This window comes from Pleuronectes platessa, chromosome 23 (genome assembly GCF_947347685.1).
Source record: "Pleuronectes platessa chromosome 23, fPlePla1.1, whole genome shotgun sequence".
NCBI classification, from domain to species: domain Eukaryota; kingdom Metazoa; phylum Chordata; class Actinopteri; order Pleuronectiformes; family Pleuronectidae; genus Pleuronectes; species Pleuronectes platessa.
The window spans coordinates 11,448,264-11,466,138 of record NC_070648.1 but is presented as its reverse complement, the minus strand read 5'-3'; the positions used below and the strand labels follow the sequence as shown (position 1 = coordinate 11,466,138).

Genomic DNA, 17,875 nt, shown 5'->3' with positions numbered 1-17,875 from the left:
GAGGGACAATTCTTAACTTTATGAAAATAAAGTTGTTATATTGTGAGAAAAACGTCTTTATTTGACGAGAATCAGTCAAATAGTCCGTAAAGAAAAAAAAGATTATATAAATTTAACTCAACTGTTACTGGTTGCAAAAGTTAAAATGTGACTTCATTTCCTGGCTTCAGTGACATTGTGATGACAACATTCCTGCCATATGATCATAAAGGATTTTTCCATCTATATAAGTTTTAGGTCGTGCCTCTAGTCCAGGAAGCAGAGATGCCTCAAACAACAACGGTATCAACTTAAGACTTCTTGATGATGTCACTTATCATATGAAATCATAAACTATTTATATATTAACACTACACATACCATTCTATTCATGAGCTTTGGCCTTTGTCTATTCCTTATCTGGAGATATTGCTAATTTATTAAATTGAAATGGAGCAAATGAAAGTAATTCACAACTTGGTAGAGTGGAATGATTCACTTCCTGCCAAGGTCCTGACGTATGTTTAAAGTGTCATGCAGACTGACCCTCTTAACAGCCAATCAGCTGCAACCTCATTTTTACACCGCTTCTGTTCTTTTGTCACAAAATTTTAATTTCCCAAGAAAACGGCATACTTCACACACACAGTGATCAGTGTGAACGCATCTCTATACCGGGGTCTCCCTCACACAGCTGTTCATACCACCTGCAGAGGACCAACCTCAGGGCCTCTGAGGTTGGTCTTCTGCCTTCTACTGCGCTGTGGCCTCCTGTGGCGAGATAGTGTTCGGCAACGGTAGCGTGCTGCTGATCCCAGACGACCAAACGGCACAGATGAGAACCTTGGTTTGGCTCTCCATCAGTAGAACTGGGATTCTCTTGCTCTGTCTCACAGTGTGTCTCTTGGTTTACTTCACGAACGGCTCAGTTTGTCCTTAAAGCTCCGACTTCAACAAGTTATTTCAACTTAAAGGTTCAGTGTGTAAGATTTGGGGGAAAGGGATCTATTGGCAGAAAGTGAATATAAAAGAATCCTGCTGATGTTTTCACTTGTGTGTTTCATCTTAATTGTACAAATTTTTCTTTTCTTTATCCTAGAATGGTTCCTTTTATATTCAAATACTTCGAATACTATCAGGAGTGGGTCCTCTCTAGGGAGGCCGCCATGTTTTTACTGTAGCCCAGACTGGACAAACTAAACACTGTTAGAGTTTTTATAAAAACTGAAGCTACCACAGATTCTCTTTCATGTTTGGAAGGGGAGGGTGAGGTAAGGGGTATCCATCTTTAACATGCGACTTCACCAGTAGATTTCACTAAATTCTTCACACTGAACCTTTAATGCTTCCATCACAGTTAAGAAATATCACACAGACAAAATGTGAAATGTGAGATTCATCTTCTTTTGTTTTGCCATTTCACACACTCCTTAATAAAACTGTAGAATATATTTTCACGCTAGTTTTAAAAATGCTTTTTGATTAAGCTTTTTATTGCTTTTTAACATAAATATAAAAATACAGGCATGTGCAACGGAAGAAAGAAGAAAAAAAAAGTTTAAGACATTTTTAATTTATTTATTTCAATCTGTGACCACAACTTTTTATGTGAGAACAACATCTCCTTGAGAAGAGAAAACAAACAGTTTAATTCAGATTTATAAACATATTTCTTCCCAACATGAAGTCACATCACAAGTAGAAGCTTCAAGCTTCATCGTGCATGAGGCTCCTCAGGTGGTCGTCCCTGTTCTCTGTTTCAGCCACGTGACGCCACGCTGCTTCACAGCGACCAATGTGAGCTGATCACTTCTTCAAACCCCACTAGAGAAACCAAACATGAGAACCCAGGTGACATCATCAGGGTGGAGAAGACATTCTGCATATACATGACGCAGAAAAACTGACGTTTGATTAGCTTTGTAAAGTTGGTGGAATTTGCCTTTAAATGGATTACAGATTGTTAACCCTCCTTCACGGTGCAGTGAACAAACCAATCTCAAGCTACTGTTCTGGGGACATCCTATTTCAAACCGCAGAGACACAAACAAACGAGAGGGTCTGAGAACTTGTCTCTTGTTGCCTCTTACACCTTGTGACAGAAAGTTGAATTATCCACCTACGTAGAATTCTCTTTGGCCTTTCATGTGCACATATCGTACACTAGTGCAGTGCCTGTTCTAAACATGCGTGTTTGGAGTGAGCTGTTCGCTTGAAATTGCAATTTAGCTGTTGTGCATCCATGAAGCAGATTACTTAAAGGACCGATTGTATGCCCATTCTACCACAGTTGATATGGTTCCTTGGGGTCTTAATGAAATGTCTGTAACATATTTTGGTCAAAATACCACAAGGATAATTTAAAACAGCACCTTTTTACCCTGTCTAAAAAAGCCCTCCTCAGATTGACCCCCCCCCCCCCCCCCCCCACACACACACACACAAGGGGGGACACCCTGGTAAACAACGGAGCAGAGAGGATCAAAAACAATTGGCCAAGATGATGTGAAGCCGCCTGTGTGATATCAAACCCATTGGACGTACTCTAGCGTATCGTTTTGGACATAGGGGAACCACAACAAATCGCGGGAGTTGTTTTTTTCCAGAGATTTTCGGACGGTAGACATGCTAGATACCCATATTAACTTGTAGAAGCACTACAAAAGTGGAATTTTCATACGATGGGTCCTTTAAAATGAAAAAAAAAACAAGGACAAATTGCCAAACAGGAAGTGATTAGAAAAAAAAAAAAAATACAGGTGGTGTCCCTCAAATACATCAAAATGAGAGTAAAACTGAAAAATATGTGAGAAGAAATTAAAGAGAATTAAAGCAAAAAGTCTATATAAATACTCAATTAAAGTACAGACAAGTCTTTCAGTTTGCTCTGTTAAAGATTACTTATCTTTGTTAAACACTTCAGTCTTCCTGTGTTAGAGCGACAGGACTTCATTCTCCACCAGCGGAAACCTGCTCACAGTCACAGTGCTGGGGTGGTCGAGGGGCTGAAGCAAATGGCAGCAATATTGACCCAGCAGCTGAGGTGTTTCTCAAACGTCTCTGTAGAAGAGAACTAGTCAGAGTCAGACAAACCTTTGACCCTAACCCTTGATTGTTCTGTCGCTTCCTGTAAAACAAGTTATATTCCACCAGTTTATGTTTTCGGTTCGAGGAAGTTATAGATCAGAGGGGACTTTTGAGCATGATCTGTTTTTGTACTTTCGTGGTTGCTTTAGCACTGCCCACCTATATTGAGGTTTTGAGATATGCATCTCTGAGATCCCTGCGGCCCCCAACGTCCTCACTCCCGAAAGGTGAAGATAGCATCAAATGACCCCACCCCATTTGGTTGGTACACTAGGTTGTGTTAACACTTCTGGCCACAAGTAAATTATAAAAAGGTGCTTGTCTGTGACATGTGGTCACCATGTTTACAACAGATAGCTGTGGTCTGTGAATAATGAAAGCTCGGCTTCATGAGAAAGCTCACGCTTCAGCAGGATGCACGTTGTCCACTTTTATCTGCACTACTTTGAATGCAGAGACACAGTAGAAATGAGTCATGCACACACAAATACAAATTTAACTTGTTTTATTTAGATGATAGCAAACTGAAGCTTTACCTGTTTCACACGGAGGTAAAGATCTACTTTACAGGACTGTTCTGATGTCAGTAAAGACATAATATGGTGATTAAACACATAGACAAATACAGAAGGTGTCCAGCTCTACTGCCTCACACACTCAAGTACACACATTCACTCATGGTATCATCCCTCTGTCTTCTGGATCTGTTCATCTGTATCTCCCTGTGAGCAATGTAGCAGGGGTCGTCTTCATTCTGCTCATCCTGTGCATGAGAAACAGTCAGTCATGTTGTTGGCCATGACAGACAATGTGCACAAGTGTTTGAACAGTAACACAACAGCTCATGTTTACCTTTGCATTTATTTTGGAGGATGCAGCATGGGGATCTGAAAAGATAGAGATACTTTTTGATGTCATATAATGATCACTGGGATCATGAGGAGCAGATAGTAGCATTTACCTGTGACCCTCATCATGCATATTGAGAAAGCCAGTAGAACACTCAGCAGGGTGGTGATTGCAGAGGTCGCACTCAAGAAAACCACCAGCCAGTCCACCTCATCTGCAGAGAGCCAGAGGACAGGAAACGTCACACACTTTTAACCAAAGGAGTAATGATCACTATTCATCACGTGAGACTCACCATCAAACTCCAGCTTGGTCCCGTCTCTTTTTACATAACTGTCACTATTCATTAAATTAGTCTTTGGTAGAGACTCTCCATCAAACTCCAGCTTGGTCCCGTCTCCAAACACAATGTGTCCACATGCAGCGACAGCACAGTAGTAGGTCCCAGCATGAGAACGGTTCAGTCTCTCCATTGACAAGTTGTAAACACAGGTGTTTGTCTGTGTGTCGGGTTTCCTCTCACACTGATGGTTCCTGTCTCCGTGGGTGTAAATGAGTCCTGGCTGAGGTTCTTCAGAGCTCTTGAACCAGTAAACACTGTGTTCTCCATAACAGGTCCCAGTGTGAACTGTACAGCTGAGAGTCACAGAGCCTCCTGGCTGGATGCTCTCAGACTGATGCACCACAGCCTGGATGTTAGACCCTGAACCTTTCACACTGACAGTGACGCCCTCCATGAAGTCAAACACATAGAATTGACTCTTTATACAGTAGTAAGTAGCTGAGTCTGAAAGCTGCAGATCTGCTATTTTTAGTTGACTCTCAACATCATTAGTTTCCACCGTGAAGCGTTGATTGTCCACAAATTCATTCTTGAACAAAATACTTTTAGTGGATCTGTACGTCAATGGGATAACTCGAGGTTTCTGTCCAGGTGTTTGTTTGTACCAATACATCCTATGGTCCCTCTCCTCATTTAAACACTGCAAAGTCAAGTTGTCTCCAACATATGCTGATATAAATCCCCTGACTTGATGAGACAAGATAAAATGATGCATCTGAACTGAAGAGAAAAAGGAGAAAAGCTAAATAACTGTTAATGTTATGTGAAATAAATTAAATCATAATCAGCATCAGGATTGACTGAATATTTAAAAAAAACACAACTCACCCATTTTCCCAAAGAAGAAACATGTCAGGTAGAGAACAAACTTAGGAGATGTCATCATGTTGAAATCGTCGTGTTGAATGACAAACAACCCGACACTTTCTCCTCTCTTCAGAGTAAAGACTTGTGTTGATTGGCCAGCAAGGCAACACTGATCACATGATCACTGCTACCTTTGATGTGAATCTATGTTCTTTAAAAAGAATCACATGGTGAGAGACATCTGAAGCAGTTAGAGTACATAATACTACTACTACTACAATTGTGTTTAATTATTCATATAGTACCTTTCAAACGCCAGTTACAAGGTGCTTTACAAGTTAAAAGTGAAGAATTAAGAGCAAGCAATGATTTAAAAAAATTATTTAACATAAAAGCACAAAGATAACTATATAAATGTTACAGATGAAAAAAAAGAGTAAAATAAGAAAGTCAAACATAAATAATTAAAAAACAGTTGGTAAGACCAGAATTAGATTAAAATATATTAATAAAAGTTAGAGGTCGATTCAAACCCCAAGTACTGAGACAATAAATCTAAAAAATGTATCTTTACAGAGGATAAGGAGTTTGGGAGATCCGGATGAAGATCCGTCTGACAAAGGAGGGGGGGCTCTAAAAGAAAAGACCTGGTCCCCTCTGCTGCTCCAGCTGGGAATGTGGAATGGTTATTAGGGCCTTTGCCATGGACCTGAGGTTACAACAGGGGCCACATGGTATCAAAAAGTCTAAAGTCAACAATAAAATCATGGAATAAATTCAAAAATGTACTACTACTCTTCAAATTAGGCAATGAAGAGAAGTGATGAAAACATCCTGGATCAGCCCCTTTTGTCCAGATCTGCACCTCAATTGAATGGGTTGTTTCTTGGCCCATGTCCTGTCCTTCTGCCAAGCAGCCAAGACAGGGGGGAAAACGTAACGTTCTTTGTGGAGGTAACTATTTTAACATAAGAGTAACTTCAACACTGCTTGATGAGAGCATTGGTGATTCTGTTCATTTCATTGCTGTTCACTTGAAGTAGTCTGCTGGGGTGTAGTGAAGACACTGCAGAGACTTCCTGTTTGAAAGTGCTCAGACAAAGAGAGCAGACGGTCTTTTGACCACACGGAGGCTAAGTACAGATCCTCATATGTCACGTATGAAATTGTTAAACAACTTGGGCTTAAGTTCAAGAAGTATCTTCTATATTTAGTGGGTCAACAGCTCCCCACATGCTTCAAGCAGGCCACCATCATCCCCATTAGAAAGAAACCATCCATCACCTGTCTTAATGACTACCGCCCTGTAGCACTGACCTCCACCATCATGAAGTGCTTCGAGCGGCTGGTCAAAACCCACATCTGCTCTACCCTTCCAAACACCCTTGACCCCTTCCAATTTGCATACAGCCCTAACCGATCCACGGAAGATGCCATCGCCCTGACAACCCACACCACCCTCTCCCACCTGGAAAAGGCCAACACATATGTGAGGATGCTGTTCGTGGACTACAGCTCCGCGTTCAACACAATTGTGCCTGCCAAGCTCGTCCCCAAGCTCAGGAGCCTGGGTCTTAAAACCCCTCTGTGTAACTGGATCTTGGACTTCCTGACGAGCAGACCCCAGGTGGTGGGAAAGGGCAAACACACCTCCTCCTCACTGACCCTGAGTACCGGGGCCCCTCAGGGCTGCATACTCAGCCCCCTCCTGTACTCCCTGTACACGCAGGACTGTGTGGCAACACACAGTTCTAACATCATCCTGAAATTTGCAGACGACACTACTATCCTGGGTCTCATCTCTAACAACGATAAGACCGCCTATGGAGATGAGGTCAGGGGCTTGGCAACATGGTGCCAAGAGAACAACCTGTCACGGTCCGATACACATCGATGGAGCTGTAGTGGAGAGAGTCTCCGAGTTCAAGTTCCTCGGTGTGTTCATCACAGATGACCTTACCTTGTCCAAACAAGCGGACTCTGTGGTCAAAACTGCACAAAAGCGCCTATACTTCCTGAGGAGACTCAAGAAATTTGGCATGGCTGCAAAAACCTTAACAAACTTTTACAGGTGCACCATCGAGAGCATCCTCTCAGGCTGCACTACTGCCTGGTATGTTAGCTGCTCCGCTGCTGATCGCAAGGCCCTGCAGAGGGTGGTGAAGACAGCGGAGCGCATCATGAGCTGCCATCTCCCTTCCGTGCAAGGCATCTACAACACAAGATGCCTGAGAAAAGCACGGAAGATCATCAAGGACCACAGACTAGTGATGTGTCGGTCGTGAACGATTCGTTCGTTTTGAACGAATCCTTACAAGGACTCGGGAGTAACGAGTCCTCTCAAAGAGAGATTCGTTCATTTTCTCGTGGCCGCGCATCGGGACTGTTGCATAGGCTGATGCAGGTCACGTGAAAAAGGATCCAAAGACTCGTATCCGGCAGATGAACGAATCACTGATCCGAAGACTCTGTTGGCAGAAGAACGAAACACTGATCTGAAGACACGGTCAGGAGGTGAACGATTCGTTCATCTGCCGGGTACGAGTCTTTGGATCATTTTCTACGTGACCTCCATAGGCGGCCATGACTGAGCAGCCATGACTGACAGCTTTTGTGTGGCAGATCATATATATTTTTTAAGAAAACCTCCTCTATTAAATACAGTAAAACATGACAGTTTGTATGGTTTTAAATTGTCATTTATTGTCACACTGGCATTTAATTATCACGGGAAATAATTACACTGCACTAAACTGTAAGTGTAAATGTAAAGTGAAAATAACAAAACCAGTCATTATGACTTGTGAATAGGGCTGAACGATTAAGATTTATTATGCGATTCTTTTATTTTATCCTCTCTTCCCCCCCCCCCCCAAAAAAAAATAATGAATGATTTAAATATGACCAACACAATATTAGATACTGTACAATATTCTTTCCCACATTTTTATTTGAATGCGGCGTTGTTATAGTCAGTGGATCAGCAGCAGTTTAAGCTCTGTGTCCGCGGATGCGGCGCCAGCTGGATGTGCTGGCAGCGTGCGAATCAGCAGCTCCATAGATTCCCCTTCATGTCCGGGTGGACGTGCAGCGGTATGGAGGTGCCGGGCGATTTTCCCGTGCGCCGCCCGCACCGCGGCCACCGGCGAGATGAGCTCGCTCTGTGTGGCCGACACGTCGGCCGAAGACTCTGTGGGCAGATGAACCCGATCATTGATCCAAACACACGGTCGGGAGTTGAACGATTCGTTAATCTGCCGGGTACGAGTCTTTGGATCGTTTGCACCCCCCCCCCCCCCCCCCTTGAAACGAACGAATGACTCAAAAAGAGATTCGTTCATTTTACTGAACGAGATTCAAAGAACCGACACGGTAAAAAGATCCGAACTTTCCATCACTACCACAGACACCCAGGCTGTGGACTTCTCACACTGCTGCCATGTGGCAGACGTTTCCGGAGCATCCGAGCACGGACTACCAGACTCAAAAATAGCTTCTTCCCCCAGGCCGTAAGGCTTCTGAACAATCAACACTGACCCTCTGAACAGTCACCATGTACATTCTGCTCCCCCACTCATACAAATACATTTACTTCACATATATTCATATTATTTAATTTAATATTCCCCATTCCTTCACCCTGTAAACTGCTGCTTCATTTGACTATGTTATATGTTATACATATATTCATATTATTTAATTTAATATTCCCCACTCCTTCATCCTGTAAACTGCTGCTTCATTTGACTTCATTTGACTATGTTATATGTTACGATGTTATATGTTATATGTTATACAGTATGTTATTTTGTTTCTATTTTGTCTATTTAAGTAGTCTAGAGATGTTGCCTGCCATGTCACAAGATTTTCACTGCTCCGATGACGCTGTCATTGGTGCATGTGACAATGAACTAAACTTTGAAAATCATAATTTCTTTAATTCGTTTTTGCATAGAGACGCTTTACATTCAGCATGTATGGAAGTGTAAGATGTTCAGCTCTGCTGCTTTTCACTGGTGTACACGCATTCACTCCTGTCACCGTCTATTTGTCTTCTTGCACTGCTGAACCTGTGCTCCATTAAAATTAAGTATATTAATATCTGAATGTATGATGCTGCCATTACAATCTGTTTTAGAGAACAACTAGAGCACTTTGAAGAGCGCCGATGGAACCAAGGCCCATCAGTAAGTGACATTACATTGTGGAAGTGTTTGAGGTAGACTCACTATTACAAGGAATACATCTGAAGTAGCATCGGGGCGTTAGCACAGGACAAGAATTGAGTCGATTCCAATCAGGCAGGTTTACTATGGACACGACAGTATTAGTATAAAAAGCTTGTAGGTGCGACAACATCATTTCTGGTTTCCTGCACTGCACACTTTCACTGCTTTATGCTCAGTACACACATTCAGCCTGTCTGTTGTCCCTCTTTCGTCTTGACCTGTTGGGGAAGTTAATATCCAAAGCAACATAATAGAGGTCGTCTTTATCTCGGTAACCCTGGGTCCAAAACTAACATAGAGACGAATTAGGATATTGGTCTCTGAATTTTTTTTTAAACAGTAATAGGAAGTTTGAATGGCCATTAATGGATCATTGAGATAAGTATCAGCTGTGGATTTGTTGTGGGGAGCTGATGACTCTCGATATAAATCACACAAAAGGTTATATTATTCAGAAGTTCTATTAAGTGAATGTATATACATATATGTATGTTTATCACAAGACTCTATATACAGTCTAATGTCATAATGTGTACAAGCCTGTAATAAAATGTACATTTTAGGTTTGTACACAGAATGATAATTACTCACACAAACCTTACTAAAGCAATGTGAGGTCGAGTTAACACTTCTGGCCACAAGTAAATTATAAAGAACTGCTTGTATGTGACATGTGGTCACCATGTTTCCAACAGATAGCTGTGGTCTATGAATAATGAAAGCAGGGCTTCATGAGAAAGCTCACGCTTCAGCAGGATGCACGTCGTCCACTGTTACCTGCACTATTTTGAATGCAGAGACACAGTAGAAATGAGTCGTGCACACACAAATACAAATTAAACTTGTTTTATTTAGATGATAATAAGCTGAAGCTTTACATGTTTCACACGGAGGTAAAGATCTACTTTACAGGACTGTTCTGATGTCAGTAAAGACATCATGTGGTGATTAAACACAGAGACAAATACAGAAGGTGTCCAGCTCTACTGCCTCACACTCAAGTACACACATTCACTCCAGGTATCATCCCTCTGTCCTCTGGATCTGTTCATCTGTATCTCCCTGTGAGCAATGTAGCAGGGGTCGTCTTCACTCTGCTCATCCTGTGCATGAGAAACAGTCAGTCATGTTGTTGGCCATGACAGACAATGTGCACAAGTGTTTGAATAGTAAAACAACTGCTCATCTTTACCTTTGCATTTATTTTGGAGGATGGAGCATGGGGATCTGAAAAGACAGAATTACTTTTTAATGTCATATAATGATCACTGGGACCACGAGGAACAGATAGTAGCATTTACCTGTAACCCTCATCATGCATATTGAGAAAGACAGTAGAACACTCAGCAGGGTGGTGATTGCTGAGGTCGCACTCAAGAAAACCACCAGCCAGTCCACCTCATCTGCAGAGAGCCAGAGGACAGGAGACGTCACACACTTTTAACCAAAGGAGTAATGATCACTGTTCATCACGTGTGACTCACCATCAAACTCCAGCTTGGTCCCGTCTCCAAAACCTATGGTGCAGACAAATGCTATCACCATCACAAAGCTTTCAGCAGAGATTACATTCCTTAAGATCTAAACATGTAATACTTTTTGTTATCAACTACTAACGTCGTCTAAAACAAACAAGAAAATATAATTTATATGTATTTTAACTTTTTAGTTTGCTCCATGTCCAAACCACTAACATGGAGGAGTCAAACATTTAAGACTTATATGGCAGCCAGCCACTAGGTGGCGATCAAGCCGCTTTAGCTTCTTTTTGCAGGAACTGTCGTGTGTTTAGTTCAGACCAGCTCTTATTTCAAGACGGCAAAAAATCTATTTCCCCTAAAACGAAACACAGACAAAACTCTGAAGTGATCTTACCTTTCACCTTTAAATACGTAGCACTGTAAACTGCTGGGGATTTTCTGGAGTCGGTGCCCACGTTATAGCCACATATATAGAGTCCAGAGTCAGATAAATCCACTTGTTTGATTTGGAGAAAGACGTTACTGACGTTGGACGTCATGCTGAACTTTTCTTCTTCAAACCCATCGAAGTACGATGAAACTGTATCAAGGGAGAGCATGGAGGAGATGAGGCTGGTGTTGGATCCGTTTTTCAGTCTGAACCATGATATGTAAGAGGGGGAACTGGTGTAGTTGGTACACAGCAGCGTGACCTCTTCACCGGTCTGGACCTCCACAACGTGAAATTCGCATCGTGAGACAGAGATCCAACCTGAAACAAACAAGATTCTGACATTTTTCCATTTGTTTTAAGTTTTTTCTGGAGACAAATGATGTCAGAAGTATTAATTGTCTCTTTACCTGATGCATTGGGGGAGAAAGCAGTATGGGTACATAGCGTGAGTCAATATGTGGAGTGTCTCTCTATCTGTCTTAGGCTACTCGATGTTTTGTCTAAACACTAGGTCCTACAGATACTGCAAAAGAGTAATAGAGGCCTTATAACAAAGTGGATGAAGGAGAAATTAATTTTATTAAGAAAAAATAGATGTACTTACTGAGAATGCAGAGTATAGCTGACAGGAGGGTGAAGTTCATTGTCGTGCGCTTGGTGCGACAGCACTGCTGTAATGTTCGTCACTGAACTGTGTTTCAAAGACAAGTGGTCTCAGTGTAAAGAGGCGGGGAACAGGCTGACAATACACAGTACTGTCATCATGTATTTGATGCATGTTGCAGAGGACTTTATTATATATTATCCACTTTTCATAGTGATGTGTCAGTTTAAGAGTAACTTTTGAATTGGTTGATGAAAATATAGTTGTAGTATCAACAGAGTAAAGGTGAGATTTTATGAGAGAAAAAGTCTTAACTTTATGAAAATAAAGTTGTTATATCAGGAGTTATATTATGAGAATCAGTCAAATAGTTCGTAATGGAAAAAAAAGTAACAGTGACTCAGCTGTTACTGTTTGCAAAAGTTAAAACGTTAACACAAAATATGACGTCATTGTCTGGCTTCATAGTGACTTCGGGATGACAACATTCCTGCCATATAATCATAATTTTTTCCCCCATATTTAAGTTTTAGGTCGTGCCTTTAGTCCAGGGAGCAGAGATGCCTCAAATGACAACGATAGCAACCTAAGAGTTCTTTATGATATTACTATTTATATATAAACTCTATACAAACCATTCTATACATGACCTTTGTCCTGTCATCATCTGGAGATATTTCACATGTATTAAATTGAAAAGGAGCAAATGAAAGTAAATCACAACTTGGTAGAGTGGAATGATTCACTTCCTGCCGTGGTCCTGACGGATGTTTAATGTGTCACGCAGACTGACCCTCTTAACAGCCAATCAGCTGCAGCCTCATTTTTACGCTGGTGTCTGCTCTTTTTGCACAAAATGTTCATTTCCCAAGACCTTTGAGACGATGCACCTGCCTGCCTTGGTCTGTGTTGTATGTAAGTGTCTGGATATAAGATCAATTGCGTCTGTGGTCCTGAGTGAGGCTGAAAACTGAATGCTGTCTACTGCTGCTGTAACGTTTTATCTTTTCTTCACCCAGTTCACCTGTCAGCCGTGATCCAATCGGCTGCAGTCGAGCAGGACACTGGTGTTGTATCGGCCACCGTTGGGGACAACGTGACTCTACACTGCTCCTACGACAGTCAGGTGTTGATGCACTTCTCCTGGTACAGACAGACCTTAGGATTCAGGCCGGAGCTCCTGTCTAGTGTTTACAGACATGATGAGCCGTCTAAAGTCTTCCACTGGTTGGAGGAGAATCCTCGTTTCTCTGTACGGAGGGAGGAAGGGAAGAATCATTTACACATCTCTGACGTCCAACTCTCAGATTCGGCATCGTACTTCTGCGGAGGATCGCACTCCAACATGTTGGATTTTGGAGAGGGGGTCTTTTTAAGTGTCAGAGGTTGGTGGGGGCTTTTACTTTCCTTTGCATGTCATTGGTCGTTAGAAATTTGTATTATTGATTTATCGCTGGAAGTATCATCTTGATGGCTAGTGTTCAAATCTTAGTTGTTTTCCTGACTGTTATTCAAGGGCGTGTTCTTACAGTTTGAGAGCAGTGCTTCTGTATACGCATGAATCACCTGCTCTCAGATTTTCCTCTTCACTCTGATTTTTTGGTGCAACAAGTCAGTAAAAATTGAAGATTGTTGAAAAGGTTTTAGGCGATTCGAAATATGATGTGTATATATTGTTCATAGGGTTTATTGTCAGCATTGATTCTTATTAAATTATTACAGAAAAATTACTTTACTAATATAAAATACTCAATTGTCCCAAATACATTTAGGAGCCAGACTCCAGGAACACCAGGACATTGTCCAGGGGCCTGTATCTGAGACCGTTCTCCTAGGAGGCTCTGTGACTCTCAACTGCACAGTTCTCACTGGGACCTGTGATGGAGAACACAACGTTTACTGGTTCAGACACGGGTCTCGCCACGGCATCCTTCACACACACAGTGATCAGTGTGAACGCACCTCTGTACCGGGGTCTCCCTCACACAGCTGTTCATACCACCTGCAGAGGACCAACCTCAGGGCCTCTGACGCCGGGACCTACTACTGCGCCGTGGCCTCCTGTGGTGAGATACTGTTCGGCAGCAGAAGCGAGCTGCTGATCCCAGACGACCAAACGGCACAGATGAGAACCTTGGTTTGGCTCTCCATCATTAGAACTGGGATTCTCTTGCTCTGTCTCACAGTGTGTCTCTTGGTTTACTTCACAAACGGCTCAGTTCGTCCTTAAAGCTCTGACTTCAGCCGGTTATTTCAACTTAAAGGTTCAGTGTGTACGATTTGGGGGAAAGGGATCTATTGGCAGAAAGTGAATATAAAATAATCCTACTGATGTTTTCACTTGTGTGGTTCATCTAAATTGTACTAATTGCTCTTTTCTTTACCCTAGAATTGGTCCTTTTATATTCAAAATATGAGACTTTATGAACATATTTCTTCCCCACATGAAGTGACATCACAAGTAGAAGCTTCAAGCTTCATCGTGCATGAGGCTCCTCCGGTGGTCGTCCCTTTTCTCTGTTTCAGCCATGTGACGCCACGCTGCTTCACAGCGACCAATGTGAGCTGATCACTTCTTCAAACCCCACTGGAGAAACCAAATGTGAGAAAACCCAGGTGACATCATCAGGGTGGAGAAGACATTCTGCATATACATGACCCAGAAAAAACGACGTTTGATTAGACTTGTAAAGTTGGTGGAAATTGCCTTTAAATGAATTACAGATTGTTAACCCTCCCTCACGGTGCAGTGAACAAACCAACCTCAAGCTACTGATCTGGGGACATCCTGTTTCAAACCGCAGAGAAACAAACATGAGGGTCTGAGAACTTTTCTCTTGTTGCCTCATACACCTTGTGACAGAAAGTTGAATTATCCACCGACGTAGAATTCTCTCTGGCCTTTCATGTGCACATATCGTACACTAGTGCAAAGCTTGTTCTAAACATGCGTGTTAGGAGTGAGCTGTTCGCTTGTGATGCAATGAAGCTGTTGTGCATCCATGATGATGCAGATTGTGTTTTTTTGTACCAATTTTACAGTCAGTGTCAATAATCATGTGAATTTGCTGTATTGCTGTCACCTGTGTGATTCATTCCTAAGTTTGAATTATTTACTTTACTGGTTATTTTTTCAGACTGTATATTTCGGCTATTTTACAACCTTCAGACAGCTCAGTATAAAGCATTACAGCAACCTAAATAAACACTGTACTTAAAAAAAGAAAAAAAAAGAAAGCAGGAAGTGATTGATGTATTGAATTAAAGCAAAATTCTAAATGAATACTCAATTAAAGTACAGATACCTAAAGAATCTTAACTCAAATCACAAAGTATTTGTACTTCCCACCTCAGTTTATTACATTTCACTGCAAAATCTTTCAGTTTGCTCTGCTAGGGCTTTTGTGTTTCACTTCCTTGCACACAGCATGCGAGCTGCCTCTTGTAAAGATGACCTCTCTTCGTTAAACACTTCAGTCTTCCTGTGTTAGAGCGACAGGACTTCATTTCCCACCAGCGGAAACCTGCTCACAGTCACAGTGCTCTCACCTTATCCACCACAGAGAGTCAGAGCAAAAGACAAACACTGAGAAGTGGCCAGTTTAAAGGCTGCAACGTCCGTTTATGTTTTCGGTTCGAGGAAGATATAGATCAGAGGGGACTTTTGAGCATGATCTGTTTTTGTACTTTCGTGGTTGCTTTAGCACTGCACACCTATATTGAGGTTTTGAGATATGCATCTCTGAGATCCCTGTGGCCCCCAATGTCCTCACTTCAGAAAGGTGAAGATAGCATCAAATGACCCGCCTCATTACAGATAACATTTTTGGTAGGTACACTAGGTTGTGTTAACACTTCTGGCCACAAGTAAATCACACAAAGGTGCTTGACTGTGACATGTGGTCACCATGTTTCCAACAGATAGCTGTGGTCTGTGAATAATGAAAGCTCGGCTTCATGAGAAAGCTCACGCTTCAGCAGGATGCACGTCGTCCACTGTAACCTGCACTACTTTGAATGCAGAGACACAGTAGAAATGAGTCATGCACACACAAATACAGATAAAACTTGTTTTATTTAGATGATTACAAGCTGAAGCTTCACATGTTTCACACGGAGGTAAAGATCTAATTCATAGGACTGTCCTGATATCAGTAAGGACATATTGTTGTGATTAAACACAGAGACAAATACAGAAGGTGTCCAGCTCTACTGCCTCACACTCAAGTACACACATTCACTCCAGGTATCATCCCTCTGTCCTCTGGATCTGTTCATCTGTATCTCCCTGTGAGCAATGTAGCAGGGGTCGTCTTCATCCTGCTCATCCTGTGCATGAGAAACAGTCAGTCATGTTGTTGACCATGACAGACAATGTGCACGAGTGTTTGAACAGTAAAACAACAGCTCATCTTTACCTTTGCATTTATTTTGGAGGATGCAGCATGGGGATCTGAAAAGACAGAATTACTTTTTAATGTCATATAATGATCACTGGGATCATTAGGAACAGATAGTAGCATTTACCTGTAACCCTCATCATGCATATTGAGAAAGCCATTAGAACACTCAGCAGGGTGGTGAATGCTGAAGTTGCACTCAAGAAAACCACCAGCCAGTCCACCTCACCTGCAGAGAGCCAGAGGACAGGAGACGTCACACACTTTTAACCTAAGCAGTAATAATCACTTTTCATCACGTGAGACTCACCATCAAACTCCAGCTTGGTCCCGTCTCCAAACACAATGTGTCCACATGCAGCGACAGCACAGTAGTAGGTCCCAGCATGAGAACGGTTCAGTCTCTCCATTGACAAGTTGTAGACACAGGTGTGTGTCTTTGTGTCGGGTTTCCTCTCACACTGATCGTTCCTGTCTCCATGGGTGTAAATGAGTCCTGGCTGAGGTTCTTCAGAGTTCTTGACCCAGTAAACACTGTGTTCTCCATCACAGGTCCCAGTGTGAACTGTACAGCTGAGAGTCACAGAGCCTCCTGGCTGGATGCTCTCAGACTGATGCACCACAGCCTGGATGTTAGACCCTGATCCTTTCACACTGACAGTGACGCCCTCCATAAACTCAAACACATATGAACGACTCTGTAAACAGTAGTAAGTAGCTGAGTCTGAAAGCTGCAGATCTGAGATATTAAGGTGACTCACAACATCATTAGTTTCCACAGTGAAACGTCGATTGTCCTTGAATTCATTCAATAACGTAAAATCTTTAGAGAATTTGTACGTCATTGAGATAATTCGAGGTTTCTGTCCTGGTGTTTGTTTGTACCAATAAAGGTTATTGCCATCCCCCTCATAGAAACACTGCAAATTCAAGTTGTCTCCAACATCAACTGATTTAAATACGCTTTCTTGATGAGACAAGATAAATTGATGCATCTGAACTGTAGAGAAAAAGGAAAAAAGCAAAATAACTGTTAATGTTATGTGAAATAAATTAAATCAGCATCAGGACTGACTGAATATTTAAAAAACACACAACTCACCCATTTTCCCCAAGAAGAAACATGTCAGGTAGAGAACGAACTTCGGAGATGTCTTCATGTTGAAATCGTCGTGTTGAATGACAAACAGCCCGACACTTTCTCCTCTTTTCAGAGTAAAGACTTGTGTTGATTGGCCAGCAGGGCAACATGATCACATGATCACTGCCACCTCTGATCTGAATCTTTTTTCTTTAAAAAGAGTCACCGGGTGACAGACATCTGAAACAGTTAGAGTACAAAATACTACTACTACTACATTCGTATTCAATTATTCATATAACATCTTTCAAAGCACAGTTACAAATTTACAGTCAGTCCAAACTATATTTAACCAAGATTTTTTTTGAAAGCAATGTTGTATTTTTCAAAATTCAAGATTAAAACTTGAACTTTCAGTTTCAATTTGTTTTTCAAATGATCAATCCTTTTGGCCTGGATTTAGCTCCATATGTTTACACAGTAAGTCTACTTCTGTTTTTTAATTCACACATATACCTGCTTTGCCCATTTGCTCTTTTTTCTGCATCCTGCAAACATGGTGTCATGGTTACACTCACACCA

The 17,875-nt window shown here is 41.8% G+C and overlaps 4 protein-coding genes across 5 annotated transcripts; 1 reads left to right on the top strand and 3 right to left on the bottom strand.

Moving 5' to 3' along the window:
- Positions 1 to 3,556: 3,556 nt before the first annotated feature.
- Positions 3,557 to 5,156, bottom strand: LOC128429845 (uncharacterized). 2 transcript variants are annotated; one of them, XM_053415685.1, is made up of 4 exons: positions 5,087 to 5,156; positions 4,211 to 4,973; positions 3,919 to 4,129; positions 3,557 to 3,829 (listed from the first exon to the last, which is right to left on the bottom strand). In XM_053415685.1, the coding sequence occupies exons 2-3, from the start codon at positions 4,971 to 4,973 to the stop codon at positions 3,981 to 3,983; spliced, it is 912 nt and encodes a 303-aa protein (XP_053271660.1). In that variant the 5' UTR covers positions 5,087 to 5,156; the 3' UTR covers positions 3,557 to 3,829; positions 3,919 to 3,980. The 2 variants fall into 2 exon arrangements, with proteins under 2 accessions (XP_053271660.1, XP_053271659.1); XM_053415684.1 differs by having other exon boundaries at positions 4,211 to 4,978; positions 5,087 to 5,153.
- Positions 5,157 to 10,177: 5,021 nt separating this feature from the next.
- Positions 10,178 to 11,908, bottom strand: LOC128429853 (uncharacterized). The gene is made up of 6 exons (XM_053415695.1): positions 11,813 to 11,908; positions 11,170 to 11,526; positions 10,779 to 10,811; positions 10,596 to 10,697; positions 10,487 to 10,521; positions 10,178 to 10,397 (listed from the first exon to the last, which is right to left on the bottom strand). Exons 1-6 carry the CDS (start codon positions 11,850 to 11,852, stop codon positions 10,278 to 10,280), a joined length of 687 nt encoding a protein of 228 aa, XP_053271670.1. The 5' UTR covers positions 11,853 to 11,908; the 3' UTR covers positions 10,178 to 10,277.
- A 788-nt stretch (positions 11,909 to 12,696) lies between these two features.
- Positions 12,697 to 14,917, top strand: LOC128430627 (uncharacterized). The gene is made up of 3 exons (XM_053416733.1): positions 12,697 to 12,727; positions 12,832 to 13,197; positions 13,585 to 14,917. The coding sequence occupies exons 1-3, from the start codon at positions 12,697 to 12,699 to the stop codon at positions 14,040 to 14,042; spliced, it is 855 nt and encodes a 284-aa protein (XP_053272708.1). The 3' UTR covers positions 14,043 to 14,917.
- Positions 14,918 to 15,868: 951 nt separating this feature from the next.
- LOC128429844 (uncharacterized) lies at positions 15,869 to 17,469 on the bottom strand. The gene is made up of 5 exons (XM_053415683.1): positions 17,315 to 17,469; positions 16,523 to 17,212; positions 16,340 to 16,441; positions 16,231 to 16,265; positions 15,869 to 16,141 (listed from the first exon to the last, which is right to left on the bottom strand). The coding sequence occupies exons 1-5, from the start codon at positions 17,370 to 17,372 to the stop codon at positions 16,022 to 16,024; spliced, it is 1,005 nt and encodes a 334-aa protein (XP_053271658.1). The 5' UTR covers positions 17,373 to 17,469; the 3' UTR covers positions 15,869 to 16,021.
- Positions 17,470 to 17,875: the final 406 nt, after the last annotated feature.

Excerpts from the sequence above, each read along its gene's own strand:
- LOC128429845 (XM_053415684.1), bottom strand. The coding sequence starts at position 5,144 with ATGATGACATCTCCTAAGTTTGTTCTCTACCTGACATGTTTCTTCTTT. Across the intron at positions 4,979-5,086 it reads TTTCTTCTTTGGGAAAATGG|TTCAGATGCATCATTTTATC; the intron begins GTGAGTTGTGTT and ends TTTTCTCTTCAG. Across the intron at positions 4,130-4,210 it reads GACCAAGCTGGAGTTTGATG|ATGAGGTGGACTGGCTGGTG; the intron begins GTGAGTCTCACG and ends GGCTCTCTGCAG.
- LOC128429853 (XM_053415695.1), bottom strand. The coding sequence starts at position 11,852 with ATGAACTTCACCCTCCTGTCAGCTATACTCTGCATTCTCA. Across the intron at positions 10,812-11,169 it reads TACGTATTTAAAGGTGAAAG|GTTTTGGAGACGGGACCAAG; the intron begins GTAAGATCACTT and ends TCTGCACCATAG. Across the intron at positions 10,398-10,486 it reads CCTCCAAAATAAATGCAAAG|GATGAGCAGAGTGAAGACGA; the intron begins GTAAAGATGAGC and ends TCTCATGCACAG.
- LOC128430627 (XM_053416733.1), top strand. The coding sequence starts at position 12,697 with ATGCACCTGCCTGCCTTGGTCTGTGTTGTAT. Across the intron at positions 12,728-12,831 it reads TGCCTTGGTCTGTGTTGTAT|TTCACCTGTCAGCCGTGATC; the intron begins GTAAGTGTCTGG and ends TTCTTCACCCAG. Across the intron at positions 13,198-13,584 it reads GGTCTTTTTAAGTGTCAGAG|GAGCCAGACTCCAGGAACAC; the intron begins GTTGGTGGGGGC and ends AAATACATTTAG.
- LOC128429844 (XM_053415683.1), bottom strand. The coding sequence starts at position 17,372 with ATGAAGACATCTCCGAAGTTCGTTCTCTACCTGACATGTTTCTTCTTG. Across the intron at positions 16,266-16,339 it reads ATGCATGATGAGGGTTACAG|ATCCCCATGCTGCATCCTCC; the intron begins GTAAATGCTACT and ends CTGTCTTTTCAG. Across the intron at positions 16,142-16,230 it reads CCTCCAAAATAAATGCAAAG|GATGAGCAGGATGAAGACGA; the intron begins GTAAAGATGAGC and ends TCTCATGCACAG.